Here is a 21320-nt window from a genome sequence, read left to right on the forward strand (position 1 = left end):
CTGTTGCTGACAGGCTCAATGGACTCAAATCCAAGGGCCTCAAACTCAATCATTACTTGCTGCAGTGTATTCACAGATTCACGCACTACCCGCTGCCTTCTGCTTAGGTATTTGGAAGGCGAGCTGGCTGGCGTCCGCTTGGGCAGCCCTTCTTGGCCTCTTCTTGTCTTTTTCTTCCTTCCCCTCAAACTTCAACTTGCATATTGGCCCGGGACTCAGCGCCGACGGGAACAGCAACTATGGACCCAAGGTACTGAACGGTGATCCACCTGTGCAGAAAAGTCCTCTGTATCTTAACATACTATCTGTTTTCCTTGACTATAGAAACAAAAAAGAGGATTAGATTGATTGAATTCTGACCAAAAGATTAAGAAGAAGAAAAAAGCTCGCTCACAAGACATAGACCAGTTTGCAATATTCATTGTCACGTTTAGCGCCTGGTCCACGAGGCTTTTCCCCTGGATGGACGAGGAAAGGAATTGTGGGACTGTCTTTAATTGGACATGTCTTTAATTGGAAAAGATTTAGATGAGACAAGGCGGCGAAGGGCGGGACACCCGGCGTCAAGCAGACTCGCGGACTGGTTCAGGCAATCCAGAAGCCTTCCTACGTCTTGTTTTGTGTGATCTCTGCATCCCGGTCTTCATGTGTATATGTTTATGTGGGCTTTTCTATTTTTCTTTGCTTGTTGTGTGTCCCTTTGGTGGGTCATGGGGCCTGCGAGGTAGATTCCTCTTTTTTTACCTCTGAGCAGAAGTAACACATTGTCTGCCTGTAGCTTGCCACAAGCCACCCCTTATCAAAAATTCAATGTAGACCTGACCAAACTGACTGTTGGCAATGACCAAACATTGAATGCTGCACTGAAGCACAAGACTGAGTATCAACAAAAATCCTTGTATCTGACAAGAGTGTTGAATTAATATGATTAATAAAATGGTGTTGGAAGCAATCTGTTGAATATGATAAATCCATGCTTAAGTCTACATTTAGGTTTCTCAAAGTTTTGACATGCCAGCATATTTCCAAAAAATTAACACCTTCTTTTCAGGGACTGAAAACTATCTGTTTATTTTCCTGCAGAGAATGTGATTACATCAGTATGCCACAATGTGAGAAGTTTTTATGTTTTTAACTTTGAGATTCCCAAGTGATAACACACACATTCAGATCAATTCAATTTCCATGAAATTTTTGTTTGACAGACCAGGAGTAGAAATCAAGTTGTTTCAAACAACAACATAACATAATTTATGCTGCTAAAATAACAAAGCAAACTATGAAAACAGGCTCTGGGGGGTTGCAGCGGTCAACGGTGGGTCGCTACTTTACGGTTATCGATATCGTAACGTTATCGTAGCAATTTTTGGTCCCTTTACGCTAACCGGACCGGTAGCAATGGGGAAATGTGGTGCGATATCGATATCGCACCGGGCGGGTGTTTTTTTTTCAAGGCCGCTACGATATCTATGGGCAGCGCAGCAGGTATTTATCAACATATTGAGCAAGAAAAGGCCATTTCAGGGCTGATTTGGCCTTTCACTGCTCAATAAAGGGTTTCTCTGCTTGATAAGGGCCAATTTGACCCTTAATTGCTTAATAAAATGTTAATTTTCTCAATAACACGTTACTTTACTAGTGACGGCTGTACAAAAAAAGGCCAGTTACAATAACCGTGACGCGGCGATCCGCGCGCTAGCGTTAACAATAACTGTAAAAATGTTAGGCGCAGCTCGCTACTTTACTCTACAGCCCCGGTTATCGTAGAGTAAAGTAGCGACCCACCGTTGCAGCGGTGCAGCCGCCTTCTGGGGGAGGTTGAGCAGGTGGTCGCAGATCTATGAGTCAATGGATTTCAACATGCTCAAGAGCCCAAGCAGAAGGTGTTGCTGGTCAAGGGGACAACCAGGCCGGTGGCGTGGATTCAAGTGAAAATCTTGGCCCTGGGACTGATTTGGGCTTGAGTTGCTCGCAGCTCGGGCGGCTTCTGGATATTATTTGGGATCCATTTCGACTCCTGCCAAGCAACTGTCAGCAGATTAGTAACATCTTCATGATAATTAAGGAAGAGCCAAGAAGGTTGCTGTTGTCAAGCGCAACCCAAAAGATAGTCTTACACAAGGTTATTGTTGACAACGCCTAGCCAGTCAAAAAACCGCCGTGCAGGTCACAGGTACTGGAGGAGTGTGGCAGTGGCGTAGTTGTCATGGCTTGATGAATGTGGCAGTCGAGCTTGTTGGTGGTGAGCTGTAGTACTGTATCGTCTATAAAAGTAGGCTTCAGCTTGCTTGTTTGTGTCCCCCAGGGCGTCCTCTGCCGCTGTACTTCCAGCGTGCGGTTTATCCTCAACCCCCTCCGCTGTTACACTTGCGCAGTTTGAGGGGCTAAAGCTTGCCCCCCCCCCCCCCTGGTTCTGCAGCCTTTGCTGCGGGATGGGGGCTTTCAACACCCTTCCTTTTTGACCCGTGCGCTTGACGCGGGCTAGAGGTTGGCCCAGACGCAACAGCCATTGCTGTTCACAACACCTTTGGTGTTGTTTGGGGGCATCTCATATTTCTTTTTTCCAGTTCTGTTGTATGTACATTAAACCTTGTATTTTTTTGTGTTTTAAAATAAGGGGAAACCCTTGATGTTTTTTTTTCTATTTTGACAAAATGTAAGGGGAAACCCTTGATTTTTTTTTTTTTTGATTTTTTTACAAAGCTGTTTCTTTAATAAACTTGGATTCAGAGGATCAGCCAGCTGCAAGATGAATCCTTTGAGCATATTTATGTCATGTGAATTCCCATATCAAATTGGGCAGAAATTAGTTTGAAATCAATAATTTGTATTCTTCAAGTATCAAGCAGTGTCAAAGCTAAGAAGACCTGCGTAATGTGGGCTTGCACTCCAAGCAGTATGAAATGTGAAAATACCGGAGTTGGTTTTCCTTACCATTTTTACCAAGGTATGAGCCATAAAATAATTTTCAGTGTGAATAGCTGTTCATTTGGGAATCTACATCTTGCCTAGTACATGACTACACTTGGTACAATTTCTGAAACTTTACCTACAACTGACTGGAAAATGCACGGCCTAGAGGCCAAAATATATAAAGGGAAGGGGGGTATATTTGTGGATATTGACAGGCGCACCAATATTCCCTTGCTCCTGGAACCAGCTGGAGAAATAATTCAACAGCTGGTCTGAGAACTCCACAATGAGCAGTCAATTCTTAAATTTTCACGCACATCCCAGTGTGGGTAACACCTTTTATCTTGTGGATTGACCATCTTCACATCTTCTCTGCAAATGTTTCCCGCAAATTATCTCCTACTTGAAGCATTATTTCATCACACGTACCTTTATTTCCATGTGCATGGGTCAAAAAAATAGTACTGAATGCTCTTATCACATACAGGTGCTCACGTAGCACTGGCTTTTAATTATTAATTCCGCACTGTGGACCTGCTGTATCAAGACCACTCAAAATCATTGGCCTTAGGATAGCAGGAGCAGCATAATTATGTGAGGACAAATATTAAAAAAATTGTCTCTGGGTGTTTGAAGGTTGGCACAAGTGGACTATGGCCGGGTGAGGAAATTTGGATTGGCTCAGCATGGCCCTTAATTTCACTCAGGAGGGTTTTTTTACTTCTTTAATGTCCACCCCCATGTTCGCCTGAACGTCAGGGTGGACATTGGCCAGCAGCTAACACATGTACCCAGACTCAATGAACAGGTGGTGCTGTCCATTGCGCTGGGAAATTCCTGGCTTGTTGACCACCACATGCTGGTCTTATAGCTGGGCTTTCCCGAGCTCTTTGGACAGTATGTGCTGTCAAACAAGCTCGGAAAGGCCGGTGCGATGTCCAGTATCTGCTGGTTATCGGGATAGGGCTTCCCCGACTCGGGGACCCCTGTCATTTGTCCACTGCAATTTTTGCCCAAGTGTTGTGGTGGACAAGTGCCATGGACACCAATCTGCTGCCTATCCAAGCTCAAAACCAATGACCAGTACCTATTGGTCATTACATGGGCAAAGCCCTAGCGCGATGAACAGCACATACTGGTCATCAAGCCAACATTACCAAGCTCTGTAAGCAGAAGTGGCGCCCCAGCTTGCAAAAGCGCCGCCAAATGGCCAGAATTTACTGGCCTTTTAGCTGGGACTTGCACAGCTCGATGTACAGTAATGGCTGGTTCATCAAGCTGGTAAAGATACTCCTCAATTACCTACATGTACTGGTTGTTGAGCTGGTCCTTTCACAGCCCAGTCACCTGTAATCAAGTGAAGGATTTCTGCACCCAATGGTGGGTATACACAAGTAATTGAGATAAGATGCTCTCCACTCAATGAACATAGAAAATGTCCATGCAGTGGAGGATTTCTCCACTTGATGGGCTTTATACTTGGTCAGCAAGTGGAGGATTTCTCCACTCAATGGTCAATAGTGAAGATCATAGAATGGAGAATTTCTCCACTTGATGATCATCTAAACCAGTCATCAAGTGGAGGGTTTCTCCACTTGATGGGCATCCAACCAAGTAATCAAGCAGAGGATGTCTCCACTTGATGGCGGGTACAAATTGGTTGGCAGAGAATCCCTTTTTGTGCACTTGCCACTGAGTGGAAATACCCATTAGTTCAGTTTAACTTGCCAGACACAACAAGATTAGATACAGATAAGATCAGTATGATTTGATTATAAACATACAACCAACCCACAATTCAGTTACACATGAGGCAATGGAACATATCTGCCAGAATTCTAGATAGAAATTACAGTCTGGCACTCTCTAGAGAGTGCAACACATCCCCCCCTGGTGAAAGTTTATGCTGAAAAGCATGATGCATATTCATTTTGGGATTAGTCCCAGGATTAGTGGGGTCTATATTTAGACCCCACTAGCTTCAAACAGAGCTTCGGGTTAAGTTGATCCCTGGTTGATCCAACCCGATGCGGGTGCGGGGTCAAACTAAGTGCCCTAATCCGGGCTAACTTAGCGCCCGGTGCGTATCACATCAGCTGTATGCGCCGCAGCACTTTGTATACACCAGCGCGCAAAGTTCTGGTTTCTCTTCTCCACCAATTTAGAGGACCGGAACCGGACGCAACGGTAGCTAACCGTATTTGCATTGGGTCACCTTAGTGCCCGTTTGGTTTCTCACAGTAAACACCTGTTGTATGTATTGCGCTGAACTCCTTTGCCTGCGGGACAGCCTGCCCCCCCCCCCCCCCTGGGCCCCTGGTAGTTGGCGGTGCATCAGATTCATGCTCCTGATTTGCCCCGAACTTAACACATCATGCCTACACTTGGGGGGAGGGGGGGCTACGGAGAGCGTCCCGCGGGGTTTGAAAGGCTTTGTTCAGCTTGGATTTGCTCCGGGTGCGTCAATAGTTATGGTGTTCAAAGTTGGTTTGCATAATTTTATGCATGCATAAATCATAAAATCATAAAAATATTTTGGTGAGGAAATTTTGCATTACATAACCAGACAGTCATATCCCCTCCAAAAAATATTTTATGATTTTATGATTTATGCATGCATAAAATTATGCAAACCAACTTTGAACACCATAAGTGTGTGTGTGTGAAAACCATAAAAAGTCTGGGTTTCTTCTGCATACAGATTTATTTATGTAGATTTCTGAAACTAGTTCCTTCTCTCTTGCAAGGGGCGGGCCCTGGATGACTCCTTCAGTACCTTCAAGTCCTTCACGCGTCGGCCAATCAGTTTTTGAGACATATGTATGTAAACTTTGTACCCAAGACTTCTTGATGCCGGTCTGCATCAAACAAAACTCCCTGAACCTGTTGAGTCTTGACATCGAGCGTGCCGGGTGTGTCATGAGAGCCTCGCGCTGAAACTCCATTCGCTTGCCCACCCTCAACAAGCACCTAGAGTAACTTTGATCCAGTCCTATCCCCGTCCCGGAGCCTCGAGTCACTGAACTGCACACGAGGAGAATGTTTCTCCATCCCGGTGCACTGCTAACGATTTTAGTCTTAGTATCTTTCTCACATGGAAGATGTTTGCGTCGAGGTCTGTGGAAGCGCATGAACGAGCTGGAGGTTCCTCTGTAGGTGCCAAAATAAACCTGTGAAGACAATTTCTTCAATTTTGATGTGCGTTGCACTTTTTCCGCTGGCAGACTTTCCAAAGATTATTCCAGGGAAGGGGCAGAGTAAGCAAGCATCAGTGAAAACACCATAATGCTTGAGCAAGATCAGCTGATTTTTTCAACCTTGATCCATGCCATTGTGAAATCCGACGTGACTCAATGAAAACAGAGCAGCCGATAACGGCATGAATATTGCAAGGATAGCCGATGGTACCCAGATTCCTAAGTATTCCGTCATGTGAGCATTTCTTTCAAAAATTCTCCGATGAGCCGAGTACCCTGTGATCCAATCGCCCTCCTGCTATAATTGATAAGTAATGAACACCTACACCCATCATACGCAGAGAAAAGCCAGATGGGCTCAATGGCCTCAAACACAATCCTAAACCCCCCAAAACAGTCTCAAAGAGTCAAAAGGCATTAGTGGCCTGGTCGAAGTTCAAAAAAGGCATACATGTGATCAGAGGACAACGGATGTACAGAGAGGATGGAAGGAAGTCCAACGGTCTTGGGCAGGAGCTGGTTCCTCTGTAAGTGTCAAAATAAACTTGTGGAGATAAGTTCCTCAATTTTAGTGTGCTATGTAAATATGTTCTTTTTCCTCCGCCAGAATTTCCGATGACGATTTCATTGAAGTCACAGGGTAAGTAACCAGCAGTGAAAACCCCAAAATGCTTGAGCAAGATCAGCTAATTTCTCCAACCTTGATCCATGCCACTCTGAAATCCAACATGAATCAATGCAAACAGAGTAGCCGAGGGTCAAAAGTATTCCATCATGTGAGCATTTCTATGTTGAATTATCCGATCAACCGAATATCCCAAATCCCCTCTCCTTCCAATTTGCTAATACATATTTGATAAATCATAACCATTACCTATCATACGCAGAGAAAAAGCAGATGTACACAATCACCACAAACACAAGCCCCAACCCCTCAAATTAGTGCCAAAGGATAAAAGTAAAACGGTGTTAGTGGCTTGGTCAAAGATCAAAAATGGCATACTTGAAAACAAAGGATCACATCTAAAAGGCAACGTTAGAAGGATGTCCGGCGGTCTCAAAGGACTCAAGAATCCTATGATGTGAAGATAGTTTCAACTTTATTTGATAAATTCTGCAACCATCCTAATAGGCTTATTTGTATCTGACCAATCCTCTTTGGCCAACATTTGTCCTGGATAACAACCATATTCATACAGCATAACATCTCATGGCCCAGAAATACACATTCCCCTACCTTCTGAATTGGTTCAATGGGATGATGGCGAGCCAAAGAAGATGTGAGTGGCCTTTTTGACAATCAAAAAAGGCATACCCTCATTTGACATCATTGGATGCATGCCAAGTAACTGAAATAAATTCCTTATTTGCAGCAAATATGATGTCCTCTTGGCGATTGGACCCCGCATGACAGGTATACCCCGCACCGCTTTCAATATGGCAGCCAAATACTATCAGTGGGTTACTGTTTTGTCTTGAAAAAAGCGGGCCAGGTCCAATTCATCAAAACACATGACCACCTATAATAGTATGATTCAGCTTCATTGGAGATGGCTAATTTATGATCACTCACCCTCTATCTTAGAATGGAATACAACCATGGTCAGGAATATGTTGAAGCCTCAAAGTGCCTGCCACAGCTTTACCAACTCATGGAAGGACAAATTGGCTATAAAAAGTCGGTTTTTTTCCTTGTTTCTATCATTCTTTGGCATTCTGCCAAAAATCTTGAGCATAATTTTTTTACCATTCTTCCTCTCTTGGTCAATCAAGTTTCTCCCTGGACAAAGATATACAAAGAAAACAATTTGAACAGAAGTTAAAAGAGTGGTTACCACATCTTAAATATATGTAAGCATCTAGTCCTAATTTCTGTGCTCTTATCTATTGAAGAATGAAACTTGCCATCCGTTGATCCACTCACATCCAAATGGTTTCGTAAACTTGAAACAGGAAATTGGCAGAGTGGCTTGATTACAATCATCCAGAAACCACCAAAACCATAAAAACCATAAAAAGAAGCATTTCCAAACCTTTTCACTGAAGTTCAATAAATCAAATCAATGTTTCTACATTCAACTGGGATCAAGCACAATTTGAAGTATTTTATGAATTCTGGAAGGAAGGTGAAAAACCAAGCACCTTTCATACACGTGTTCTCAAAGACAGGTTGAAATCTGTCAGTAAGAAGGAAAAGTGATACCTTTTCATGGGTTGTTTCCAATATCTGTATTTCAAATTAGCCTCTTTCATTTTTTTAATTTCTTCCAATTTGGCTTGTGTTTTTTTTTTTTTTGAAAGCGTTGTTTCTTAACAAATTTCATCCCAGTCACTTGATTGATCTGTTTTCAATCTTATTCAAGGTCCTTCCGAGCATCATTATATCCCGAGTATTGCTTATTTGTCTGGAGTGAGCAGAACCTCCTAATTTCAAAGCTCAATTATGAAAATATACCGCTGGCAGTGGCGAGTGCGAGACAGTGACGAGAGACCCTTGAGAAGTGCAAAATACAAAATGGCTCTGACCTATCTCTATTATACTTTCCTAGAGGCCTCGTCATTGGTCAAGCAGGTCCGTATGAGTATTATTCAGTCTGGAGGTTTTGGTGCCCAGTCATCATCCTGATGTTTTTACTTGGTCGACGTGACTTGCCTCTATGTCCCTGGCCTTATTCTCTTGTCCCTCGGCACGCATCATCGCAGGGTCGTGCCCTCATGGAGGGTTCAAGACGCTCTTTCCATCGCTGCCCCCGCTTAAGAGAAGTCATTGAGTCATCAAGCCCTTAGAGTCAGCTATTCAAAATCAATCGATTTCAAACATGTTTTTCCAGCAAAGTCTCCATCCTGGTCATTGGTTTTGGTTCAATGCTGGCTGCGCGATCCGGAAAGAATCGTTGGCACTCTTTTAGGTCCTGTTGTAAGTTGCTATTTGATTCAGCGGTAGCCCGGCCAAGTGGAAAGACTTTGAGGTTCAGTGCGCTGTGCCCGCTGTCCGCGGTGGGTTTTGGATGTTTTTTCGGTGGTTTTTTCCTGCTTTTTCCCGTTTTTTTTCTGTTTTTTCGAGTGTGTTCCCTCTCTCGCCTCGCCCAGCTCCCTTCACTCGCCTCGATCACCACCCTTTCATTTTCACCATACTCCATCACCACCCCACTCCCAACCACACGTAGGTCACCCATCGCCAGCGTAGTCCTTCCCATATACACATTGTCCAGCCACCCTCCCCACCTTCCATCCTGTCTCTCTCCCTCTCAGGGCATTCCCTTCCAGACAGAGCTGAGCCTTATCTACGGAAAACTGATCCTCAATTGATCTTCGTTCGCTTTCTCTTGACGGTTTAGAACCAAGCATCATGGACGCTGCAAGCCTGCTTGCCAATACTCTGTCGCCCGATCTGACCCTCCGAACCACCGCGACCACCCAGCTCGAAACCGCGTCGAGGGAGCATCCCGCTCCCTACCTCGACTCGCTCCTCGGCGTCCTCACCTCGGCCGATCAGCCGGCGCATATCCGGAATGCGGCCGGCTTGGCCCTTAAGAATGCGCTGACCTCTCGAGATGCCGGGCGGAATGAGGAGCTGGTCGAGCGCTGGAAGTCGATCTCCGACGAGCTCAGGCTCAAGATCAAGGACGGCCTCATCCGCCTGCTTGCCGACGACCAACGCGCCGTCCGTCAAGTGTCTGGCCAGGCTATCTCCGCCATCGGCGCCGTCGAACTGCCTCTCGGTATGTGGCCAGGCTTGATCGGCCAGCTGCTTCAAATCATCAACAATCCCGAGGGTGGCGTACCACTACGGCAAGCCACCCTACAAGCCATCGGATACCTGTGTGAGAGTACAGTTAGTATCCATCCCCCGTCACCTCCTTTTTGGATAGAATCCGGAGTATTAATCATTCACCTGCTTTCTCTCTCTCTCTCTTCTTTGCCTTGACGCCATCTCAGCTTCCTGAAGTCCTGGCTGCCCAGTCCAATGAGATTTTGACAGCCGTAGTTTCGGGGGCCCGGAAGGAAGAACCCAGCCCAGAGGTCCAGCTTGCAGCAGTCAATGCCCTCTACAACTCGCTCGAATTCGTCCGAGCCAACTTTGAACGCGAGGTGAGTCCCCTCAAGCTTCTTCCAATCGAGCAGAGCTCTCAACCTTTGTCTCTTTTTCGTCCAATATTTCAGGGTGAACGGAACTACATCATGCAAGTCGTCTGTGAGGCTACTCAGTCGCAAACACCTGACGTACAAGTGGCTGCGTTTGGATGTCTGGTCAAGATCATGCAATTGTTTTATGACAAGATGCGATTTTACATGGAGAGGGCTTTATTCGGAGTACGTATCGGTCATCTTTTTCCATTCATGGAGTTGGATCTGATTTTTTTTTTTACCCTCTCAAGCTCACCGTGCTAGGAATGAAGCATGCCGATGAACGGGTAGTACTCCAGGCGATCGAATTCTGGTCCACTGTGTGTGACGAAGAAATCGAACTACAGATCGAGGCTGAGGAAGCTCTCGAGTACTCAGAGCCGACGGAAAGAGAGTGCCAGCACTTTGCTAAGGTCGCTCTTCCGGAAATCCTGCCAGTCTTGCTCCAGCTCCTAACCCGGCAGAATGAGGATGCAGACGAGGACGAATGGAACGTCAGCATGGCCGCCGGAACGTCGCTCGCCCTACTCGCCCAAACCGTTGGTGATGCAGTAGTGACGCCGGTGATCCCGTTCGTGGAAAGCAACATCAAGTCTGCTGACTGGCACCAACGGGATGCAGCCATCATGGCCTTCGGCTCAATCCTTGACGGGCCAGATCCCAAGATGCTGGACCCACTCGTATCACAGGCTCTGCCGACCCTGATCGAAATGATGCAGGATCCCTCGATCCATGTCAAGGATACCGCCGCCTGGACGTTGGGTAGAGTGACCGATCAACTGATCGGCACCATCAAGCCCGACGTCCACCTCGAGCCACTCATCACTGTCCTGCTGGGTGGCTTAGGCGACAATACACGTATTGTCGGGAACTGCTGCTGGGGGCTCATGAATCTTGCCGAACAGTTGGGTGATCCTAGCAAGCCTAATTCTGTTTTGAGCAGATTCTATGAAGGAATCGCCAACTCATTGATTGCCTTCTCCGATCGGTAAGCCGTTTGATCAAACTCCTCCGAAACTTTGATCGGTCTGATACTGATATCAATCTGGCCACTTACTTACCTCCAGTGTTGCCGATGAGCCAACCTCACGCACTTCGGCATACGAGGCTCTTGGCACTTTAATCAAGTTTGCCTCCTCCGAAGCACTGCCCGTTGTCTCCAACGCACTTGTTGTCATTATGGAGCGGTCCGAACGCCTATTGGGCATGCAAGCCCAGCTTGTTGGTGACGATGATCGACGCAACTATGCTGATCTTCAGGTCGCCTTCTGTGCCGTTTTGACAGTATGTGACCGTTCATCATCTTGCCGTTTAGGTTAATATCGTGCTTGACAGACATTTTTTTTTTCACAGCATGCGATCCGAAGATTAGGTCCCGAGGTAAAACCTATGGCCGATAGAGCCATGACATTGATCTTACGTCTCATCCAAGGTGCCGGGCCCAAGTCGCCGATTCTTGATGATGCTTTCCTCGCCGTTGGTGCAATGACTTATGGTGAGTTTTCTTTTTTGTCCTACCACGCCCCGACTTGTTGATTTTTGACATAAATCTCTTGCCCTGCCAACTTTAGCACTTGAAGCGGACTTCCTGGCATACCTCCCTGCTTTCTTACCATTCCTCAACGCTGCTCTAAAATCCCATGAAGAGTACCCGCTATGCTGTATCGGAGTGGGTATTGTTGGTGATATTTGTCGTGGTTTAGGTGAACAGGCAACACCATTTGCACAAGGCTTTATGGAACTACTGCTCGAAGACCTCCAGAGCACCGTTCTCCATCGCAGCGTCAAGCCTCCTATCCTGTCCTGCTTCGGAGATATCGCATTGGCCGTCGGTGGCAACTTTGCCCCGTACTTGGAAACGACAATCGGGGTCTTACAACAAGCTGGAGCGATGCGTGCGGATCCGACGAACTACGACCTCGTAGATTACATCAATCAGCTACGCGAAGGAATCCTGGAAGCTTATGCTGGAATCATCGCCGGTCTCAAGTCAGCAAACAAGACCGATTTACTGCTCCCACACGTGCCGACGATATGCGCATTCCTCCATGTGGTGGTGACTGACCAAGACCAGACAGAGGAACTATTGAAAGGCGCACTGGGCATCATCGGCGACTTGGCTGAGATCTTCTCGGGCGGACAGATCAAAGCCGCGCTCGATCAACAGTGGATTGCGGAAGCCATGAAAACCGGAAGAACGCGCGTGGGAGGCCCGGAGACCAAGAAGTTGGCTAAATGGGCCAAGGAGGTCGGTGCCGTTCATCTTTTCTTTTCCCTCACACAGTCTAGCACCCTAAGACCACTTCTCTGAGAATGTTTCTTGCTTTTCATAGATGGTTCGACGAGCGACTCAATGAGAACTGTCCCCGGGGGCATTCATGGGAACCTGATCGAGCTGTGGGGTTTTTGTTAGCCTTGTAGCCCTTGAAAAGGAGACCTTGCGCTCGGACGGAATCGTGTCTGCGCCCCTCGTACCCTCCCGGCCACCCATCCCCATCAGCCTTATATTCAACTCCGTTTCATCCTATCCTTCTCATCTCCAAACAAACCGACCTACACCACTTCAATCCATGATCGGCCACCATCTCCTCGTCAATCATCTCTGCCTACCGACTGTTCCGCTACTACTACTTCTTACTACTACTACGACTCTCTTGGTCCTGCCTCACCTCATTGTTGTTTCGGCCGAAGCGGTCGACCCTACTAACCTGGTCGTTATTTTTTTTGGTCCAATTAAGAGGTCCAAAGGATCCATGTATTCTTGAAACCATATCAAACCGACCCACCAACATCCACTAGGAAAAAAGAAGACTCTTGACTGTCGTTGTGACTATCACACATATATATACATATCTATATATAGTCATATACGATCCTTCACCGATCACTCTTCTCGCGCTATTTGTGATGAAATTCATCTGCATCCATCCACAAAAAGGCTCGATAATCATAGCTTGTCATACAGCCTACCTACTACCAAGATTGTAAAACCTTGTGAGATATCTTCCCCAACCCGGTTCACATATTGCAACCAAATCAAAAGGATATCTTCTCCCGGTTTATCTTCATAACAACCGTACCCCCCCCCTTTTTTTAACTTGATCACCCTTTTCTTTGTGTGTTGTCTTGTTTTTTGTTTTTTTTGTCTTCTTATAATTAGCAAGAAAAATATCAGTTTTCTTTTTTACATTTCTCCGAGAATTTTGTAGGATCCCCCTTGCCTCTCACCCTGTCCCCTTTTCTTTGGCCATCATTTTTTAGATCTTTTTTTTTTGGTTGGTTGGTTGGTTGTGTCTGTCTGGTTTCTGATCCCACGTGCCTTTTTTATATATAAACATAATTATTGTTTCAGTATAAGAGCAACTCCAGTGGGGGGGCTTTCCGCGGTGCTAAAAGTTTGCCATGTTTAGCTCCCGAGATGCTGCGGCCCACTGCGGCATCCACCGCGCGAGAGCTATCCTCTTAAAGCAAAACTTGGCTTTCACCAAGCCTCGAGGGCGGTAGTGGGTGGGGGTTTGGGTAGGCATGGCTATCAGGCGGGCTTGCCAACAGGACACCCGAGCCCGCCCAGGTTTGGGCCGGGTGCGGGCCATCAATGTTGGTCCGGCCTGTCAGACCCGCGGCATAAGGGGGCGGGCTAGGGTTGACGGCGCCACAGGTAGTGGCGCGCCAAAGTGCGCGCCCCCTGCGGGCGCGCCCCTGGCGCCCCTCATTTGGGAAAAAAGGGGGGTGGCGCGCCCTTTTAAACCTAATTTTCCAAAAATGTTATCAGTGAGTGTTCCGAGTCTGGGAGTGGCCACGGGGCTCGCGCCGCATTTCAAGGAGGACATTATGCAACTCTCAATGACACACATGAGATCCCACAAATAGCAAAGGCAAGGCTCTTACTCTACAAGATGCTACCAATTGGTATTACAATGTTGACAAGCCTTTGGATTACTGGATGACAGTTCCTGAAACACCCGAGTCAAATGCTTTAAAAAAGCTATCCATCAGTCTCCTTGAAATCGTTCCTCACGCTGCCGGAGTCGAGGGCCTATTTTTAATGATGAATGCAATTAAAACTAAAGCTCGCAATCAAATGTCTACAAACACGTTGAAGATGATGACTCAACTCAAGCTTCATCTACTTCAAGGAGGACCCTGGCAAGCGCGGCCAGAGGGTACGCATGAAAATGTATGAATGTTTAAAGCCACTTTGGCTCACAACCAAACATGATAAATGGATTCTGAAAAGATGGGCACATGTAGGCTTAAAGGGAGAATAATGTACTGCTAACTTTTCCTCAAAATGTGGTAAATGTTGGCAAGAAAAGCCAAAAATGACTTTTAAAAATGTATGAATCCCACAATTTTTGAATTGATTTTCATGCGTACCCTCTGGCCGCGCTTGCCAGTGTCCTCTTCAAGGCGATTCATTACTCAACAACAGAAAAAAAAGAAAACAAAAAGACGGAAAAGACTCTACATCCAAATACAGAAACATGAATATTTACGATGCATTTCTCGCCACAACAGAATTGGAATAATTTGAAAACGGTGTTTATACCGAAGAGCAAACAGCTCTAGTTACTGTGAGGGAGAACGCTTTCATGGAAACACTGTTTGATTTTGATAAATGGGAAAACCCCACTCAAGAAAAAGAAATAATCAACCTTGATCGAATCCAAGAAGACCCTGCTGAAACCAACTGGAGCCCAGACAAAATTTGGGCACCTTGAACAATTTTCCATTTGTCTTGATATCTCCTTGTACATATTTTTCTCCTTTTATACATGTGAAATCAATCTTTGAACCACAATCAAGCCTGTTTTTTTTTTTTGGTGGCGCCTGGCGCGCCGGGGCGCCGCCTGCCAAAGGCGCCATGCTCCGCCTGCCAAAGGCGCCATGCTCCGCCTAATGGGAAGGCGCCCCTGGGCGCGCCCCTGTCCCAAACATGGCGCCGTCAACCCTAGGGCGGGCGCAGGCTGCCCGACGGGCGCCCGGTGGGCTTCCTGTCCTCCCCCGGGAGGCCCCCCAATGGTGACTAGTGCGGTGGCAATGCCCATACATAGTTAGTAACTACCGACTGGCCGGGCAGAACTGGTCACTATCAAAGTCGACGATCCCGGATTCCCAATTCACAAACATCATTTGGCGGCCGGCCACCCTTTGGTCAACATGGCAGCTTCTGATGCCAAGCAAAACAATATCACCGTGATTCCTCAATCTGATTTGCAAGATACTACAACCGGGTCCGTCACCAATAATATTAATACAGGCGTTAGGACTCCAGCAGCAAACACTGACAACACCAGTGAATCACAAGATCAAGATGAGATGACCTCAGTTGCATCCAAGCAACGGTGAAACAATCCAATACAATCCAGGTATTGGCTGATACGGTGTATTGTATTGTTTTTTCAATAAATACAAATTTGATACCATGTATTGTATTGAAAAAGAGATACAATACACTGTATCACGTTGAAACAAACAATACAGTGTAGATCCCACCAATACACAGAATATGGGACTATATTGGCAACCCACTATGCATGCATGTATTGGACTGTATTGGATTGTATTGGCAACCTGATACACCGTATTGGATTGGATCAGCCAACCAATACCATACTGATACAATGTATTGGGACCAAAAACAATCCAATACATATATTGGATTGGTTGCAGTGTTGATCCAAGTCCGCTTTCTCTACAGGCGGACAAGTTCTTGATGATTTCCGGATGCGCTTGAGCAAAGACACGGTCAAGGCATTGATTTTCACTCAAGATTGGATGAAGGCCAGCAAGCTAGCGGCCAAGACTGAAAGGGTTATTTTTTCTTTGATTTCTTTTGTTTATGACTGGCCACTCCCTCCATAATAGTAAAGGGAGTATTTGATAGGCTCAAAAACTACATGACATGCTCAATTATCAAAAAAAATGTTTTTTCAATTTTTTTGTTGGAGCCTGTGGGCAGCCCGTGGGCTACCCAGCCTGGCAGCAAAACAGGTTTGGGCCGGGCGACTATTTGAGGAAAATTTGCCCGGCCCAACCCACTCAATAATATTGCGGCCCAACTCGGGCTAGCCTGCGGGCAGCCTGGCCCGCCCAATAGTCATGCCTATGTTAGGGGGTGTGAGATGTCAACAAGAGTTGAGGTGTCACAGGAGCTATTTGGGAGCTCAGGTGTTGCTATGTTTGGCACCAAACTTATCCCTTGCATGCCAGGGGCGCAAAGCAAACAGTCAGTCCTCCCTCAGGGTGTAAACAGGTTGGGTTTGGGTCAAAAAACAGCACCTGAACCCAACCCAACGTTTAGCGCGGGTTGGGTTGGGTCGGGGCAGATTTTAAAATATGCTGCCCAAACCCAACCCAATGTCATACTTTTTTGGGTTGGGTCAGCTTGGGTCTTGGGTTGACCCAACCTATTAGGCGCCAAAACCCCCCAACTTGACTGTTGGAGGCGCCATAGCTGGGTTGCAGGCTGACCCGATTAGGAAATAGGCTGACCCGATTAGGAAATAGGCTGCCCGGACCCAACCCAACAATTTTACAAGACGGGCTGGGTTGGGTTTGGGTCATTCCATTTTCTTTAAGAATGTGCCCAAACCCAACCCAAAACCCGACAGGTCTCGGGTCAGTTTTGGGTTGGCCCAACCCATTTACACCCTGAGTCCTCCCTTCTGGGTTGGTGTGCCCCTTGCGCAAAGCGCAAGCCTCCAAAGGAGGGACTTGGGAGTAAGCAGGGAAATTTGGTGTGAGCGCTGAGGACTGCCTCCAACCATTTGGCTAGTGTCAAACTTTGACACCACACTAAAATTGTCTCCTGCGGGCCAATAAGGTCGCCCTGGTGCCAGATTGAAGGCCTGCATCTTGCCTTCAATCCTACATAGATAAAATGTCATTAAGTTAAATGGTCTTGAAGTTACAAAGCTTGTAACATTATCTTCCCAAGATTCTTGGATTGACTGTACATTTGTACATGCAAGGCAAGTACATGAGAGCTAAATACACATGCCAATGTGCATATTATCATTGTGAGGGTGTCTTCAAGGGCAAATAAACTTGTGCTAGAGGCTGTTATTTGGTCATCATAACTGAATAATAATTGCACTGCTATCAAGATGTACAGTTATGGTGGCTTCTATACTATGTGTTTGTCATGGTACAGGTAGGATACAGCAAGTTTATTGGATACTGGTGTGTACAGGAGTGAAAAAAACAAGAATTTTACTTTTGGAAAACAGCTCATTGTGTTTTTTGAAAGGATGTCTAGCACTGCTCTGGGGGGGTGGATAGATGGATGGCTGCGCAAGAAGCCAGGCCACAAGGCTGTGCTACTCATGACCCCGTATGTTGCGTGAAAAATGTGTAGGCATTGATTTCGTGAAAATTGGGTGCTGGCCAGGACTACGGTCTGCCAGGCTGAGCAGCTCTCACACCGGAATTTGCTACTTGGGGGCAAACTTCTCTGTGAGACAGAGACTCTGAAGGGCTCTCCTCCAGATAGGCTTGGTTAAGCTTGGGCGCAAAGCACCTCACACAAAGTGTGACCTCCTGTCAGGGAGGGACTTGCGTGCAATTATGGTATTCAAAATTGCATAAGATTTTTTTACATAAAATCATAAACTGCAATTTTGGCTGGGAGATGTCACTTAGAATTTTAACTTTTTTATGCATGCTGAAATCTCCCAGCAAAAAATTGGCTTCATGATTTTATGTAAACAGTGACATATTAGGGGGTTCACAATAGGATAAAAATAAAACTTAATTTTGAGGCCTTTATGATCCACTTTTTAAAAAATGAAGAATTTGCTTTGATTCTCAGGGGACAACCAGTCCTGTACAACTTGCCAGATTTAAAAAAAAAACTTGATAAAGGCCTTAAAATTGACTAAGTTTTATTTTTATCCTATTGTGAACCCCCCTATTAGGGGGGTTCACAATAGGATAAAAGTAAAATTTTAGAGTCAATTTTAAGGTCTTTATCAACAAAATTTTAAAAATCTGGCAAGGTGTACAGGACTGGGTATCCCCTGAGAATCAGAGCAACATCTTTATTTTTTAAAAAGTTGTTCATAAAGGTCTTAAAATTAGCTCTAAAGTTTTATTTTTATCCTATTGTGCACCCCCCTATTGTCTTTTGAAGAACTGTTGGAATTTTTCCAATTTTTCCGGTTTTGTTATGCACTTAACTTAAAATTAAAATTCTCGCCAAACTTTAGGCAAACCTTGCATTCAAGGTTTGTTAAGCACATGCACGCAAAAATCCACACCTAACCTTAAAAAAACTCAGATTGACTCCTGCCTGGGATGTCCGTTGGTAACAACCCAGCGCTTGGTTGGCGCTTGGTTGGGCAGAGGGCAGCAGCCAATGGCCATGGGCAGCGGGTGGTAGGGTAAAGAAGGCGCTCTGGTTCTAAATATGAACTCAGTTTGTCTCTAACCCAACTCCAAGGCAACCTACTGGAGGATTTTGGCTCTGGGGGTAGATTTGGCCTTGGGCCTCATCTGACATCTGTCAGGTGCACCATGCGGAAAACATATAAAAAATGGGGTGGATGATTTTTACAATGCCCACCCATTGCAAAGTGTGCACATTGTAAAATTGCATATGAGCCCCAATTAAATTAATTTTGCAATTTATTGGGTACATACCACACAATGTAAAGTTACAAATTTTAAATCACATTTTGTAAAAATTTACAGCCTGGCTGCCTGTTAACTTTACTTTTACAGTGCCGCTGTGGTAGACGGAAAAGTGGAAAAATAAAAAGTTTTTTCTATGCCACATAATCACTCATACTAGGCCTCAGTATACCATCAAATGGACCCCAGAAATGGATTCAATGGCCAATTTCACCCCTAGTCACCACTGGAAGTACCCCTGGACCCCCTCAAGTGTGGAAGTTACACCTCATGGACACCTATCACACAGCCAGCCCCAGTAACCCAGCTGTCACCTGCCTCAAACCAAGTTTCACAGTAGTACACATATACACATCACAGGATACAAACATACATCTCCCTGTCAGGCTACACTCATTACATATTAACTACATACACTCCTTTATATACATAGTATGACATCATTTACACTGTTTCTGCAGCCTCAGACTTTGTGTATACACTAATTCCCCCTGTATGACAGCTCATGCAGTCTACTGTCACCTCATGCATGCGTTAGAATGCTCTGTTTTATATTCTGACATCATGTATGCACCCCTGGCATGTTTAGAATGTTCTGTTGTATATTCTGACACCATTCATGCGCCCCTGAGGGGTTATGACATCATTTGTATCTACTCCCACCAGCTAAAATCCCTCACCCTGTTGTCTAGATTAGCTGAAACCCTGACCCACAAGCCCCTTTGGGGCTCCACTTTTGTCTATAAAAGGAGCTCTCTCCACCCCCAGTGGCCTGCTCCCCAGTTCCTCACCCAGAACTCACAAGTCACCCAACACTCATCCACACTCAAATCCTAAAACCCTTACAATAATAAATCAACCCTTATAACAACTGTCAGCCTTAGAGTCATCACAGCTGACCTAAAAGCTGCCTGTTCTACCTTTGTTACATATAAATTACTTTATATCTTTTTCATCTTAAGAGATAACCTTGTTTTGACTTCATATTCTGTTTCCTCATGCAATTTTAACCCTAGTTACAACTTATAAATTCCTTGTAACTATACTCCTTCCCTGAGTTACTGAGTTATGGCGCCCTTGCACAGTTGTGACGTGTCAGCGCTACCAGGCGCGCCAAACCACATGTACATATGTAAATTACATAAGCAAACTGTGAAAATTTTCGTAGTCAGGATCCCCCTTGCCTGAGGCGGATCTACAGACTTCAGCACACCAGAACCACCACCCAGATAACCCCAGGATCACCACCAAAGAGCCTACTCTACTCCCAGTATACCTACCGTCACAGGCGCCTAGGATATTGACAGTAAGTAACCTCTTTCACTGAACCTTGATTATCTCAGAGGTACAACTCTGTGTCTTGCTTGATCTGCCTTTTCTTCTTGCTTTGCCTCCTCCTTGATCACAGGGCTGTCCCTCCAATTCTACAGGCCTTTGCCTCTATCTTGATCACAGGGCTGTCCCTTCAATTCTACAGGCCTTTGCCTCTATCTTGATCACAGGGCTGTCCCTTATAATCACTTGGCCTTTGCCTCAAAATCTAGGTTGCAGGGCTGTCCCTCAGGTTTCCCATTAAGAACCTTGACTGTCCAGAGAGAAGTCTAAAAAACTGTGGCTGGATTAAACTTATCTAATCCAGATACCCTCCTGAGAGGAAGCTGTAGCACTTCTAGCACAGATTAGCAGCACTCTTCTGAAGAGTAGCATTGCCAGTGGACGTGCATTCCCACTAGAATAACCTAGTACTTCTCTTCTATCTTATCCTGCTTGGTTTCTTTCTCTCTCTTTCTCTTTTTCTCTTACAGTTGTATTTTCTTTATCCCAAGAAATCAAACTGTTGTCCCCCATTTCTTGTGTCCTGCTGTCACTATAGAGACTCAGGCTCACAACAACAATCAAAGCCTTATAACAAAGTAATTAAAACACTTACACGTTGCCAGTCAAACAGATTTCATCTTGAACAGACCAGACCTATCACTTAATAAAACTTGCCAAGCTGAGCTTGGTGGGTCTTGTTGACTGATAACAGAAGGGCAGAGCTTGCAACTCCATCATACCCTTCACCATTCAGCAAAAGGGTTTCATTACAACTTTTGAGTCTTACACTGCATGTAACAATGCATGTAAAACTGTACATAGCCCTACAAACAAATAAAATTACCCGTCATCGCCCTCACAATTTACATTCCCTTAACTTACAATGTCCCGTCATCACCCTCAAAAGATCATTACCAAGCTTAATTGTACCTCTGGGAAGCTTCTATATATCCTTTGCAGACCTAGGTAAGGCTAAATAGATAGATAGACACACACAACCATCATCTGGTTGGTCAAAATGTGTCCAATCACTTTTTTTGCTGCTATTTGCTGATTTACCACCTGCAGCAAGGCTCAATAGAGTTTCTGATTACATACCCTGCGCTCAAGCAGCAACCTAATCCAGATAAG

General features: G+C 45.5%; 2 protein-coding genes across 2 annotated transcripts; both read left to right on the forward strand.

The window, feature by feature from the left end:
• Nucleotides 1-6292: 6292 nt before the first annotated feature.
• PtA15_11A96 (uncharacterized protein) lies at nt 6293-6890 on the forward strand (the record flags this gene model as incomplete). The annotated part of the gene is made up of 4 exons (XM_053161672.1): nt 6293-6345; nt 6452-6637; nt 6718-6750; nt 6857-6890. 4 exons carry the CDS (start codon nt 6293-6295, stop codon nt 6888-6890), a joined length of 306 nt encoding a protein of 101 aa, XP_053024963.1.
• Nucleotides 6891-9459: 2569 nt separating this feature from the next.
• PtA15_11A97 (uncharacterized protein) lies at nt 9460-12595 on the forward strand (the record flags this gene model as incomplete). Its single annotated transcript, XM_053161673.1, has 8 exons — nt 9460-9945; nt 10050-10202; nt 10275-10424; nt 10490-11226; nt 11306-11522; nt 11592-11733; nt 11810-12486; nt 12572-12595. The coding sequence occupies 8 exons, from the start codon at nt 9460-9462 to the stop codon at nt 12593-12595; spliced, it is 2586 nt and encodes an 861-aa protein (XP_053024964.1).
• Nucleotides 12596-21320: the final 8725 nt, after the last annotated feature.

Source organism: Puccinia triticina, chromosome 11A (genome assembly GCF_026914185.1).
Source record: "Puccinia triticina chromosome 11A, complete sequence".
Lineage (NCBI taxonomy): Eukaryota > Fungi > Basidiomycota > Pucciniomycetes > Pucciniales > Pucciniaceae > Puccinia > Puccinia triticina.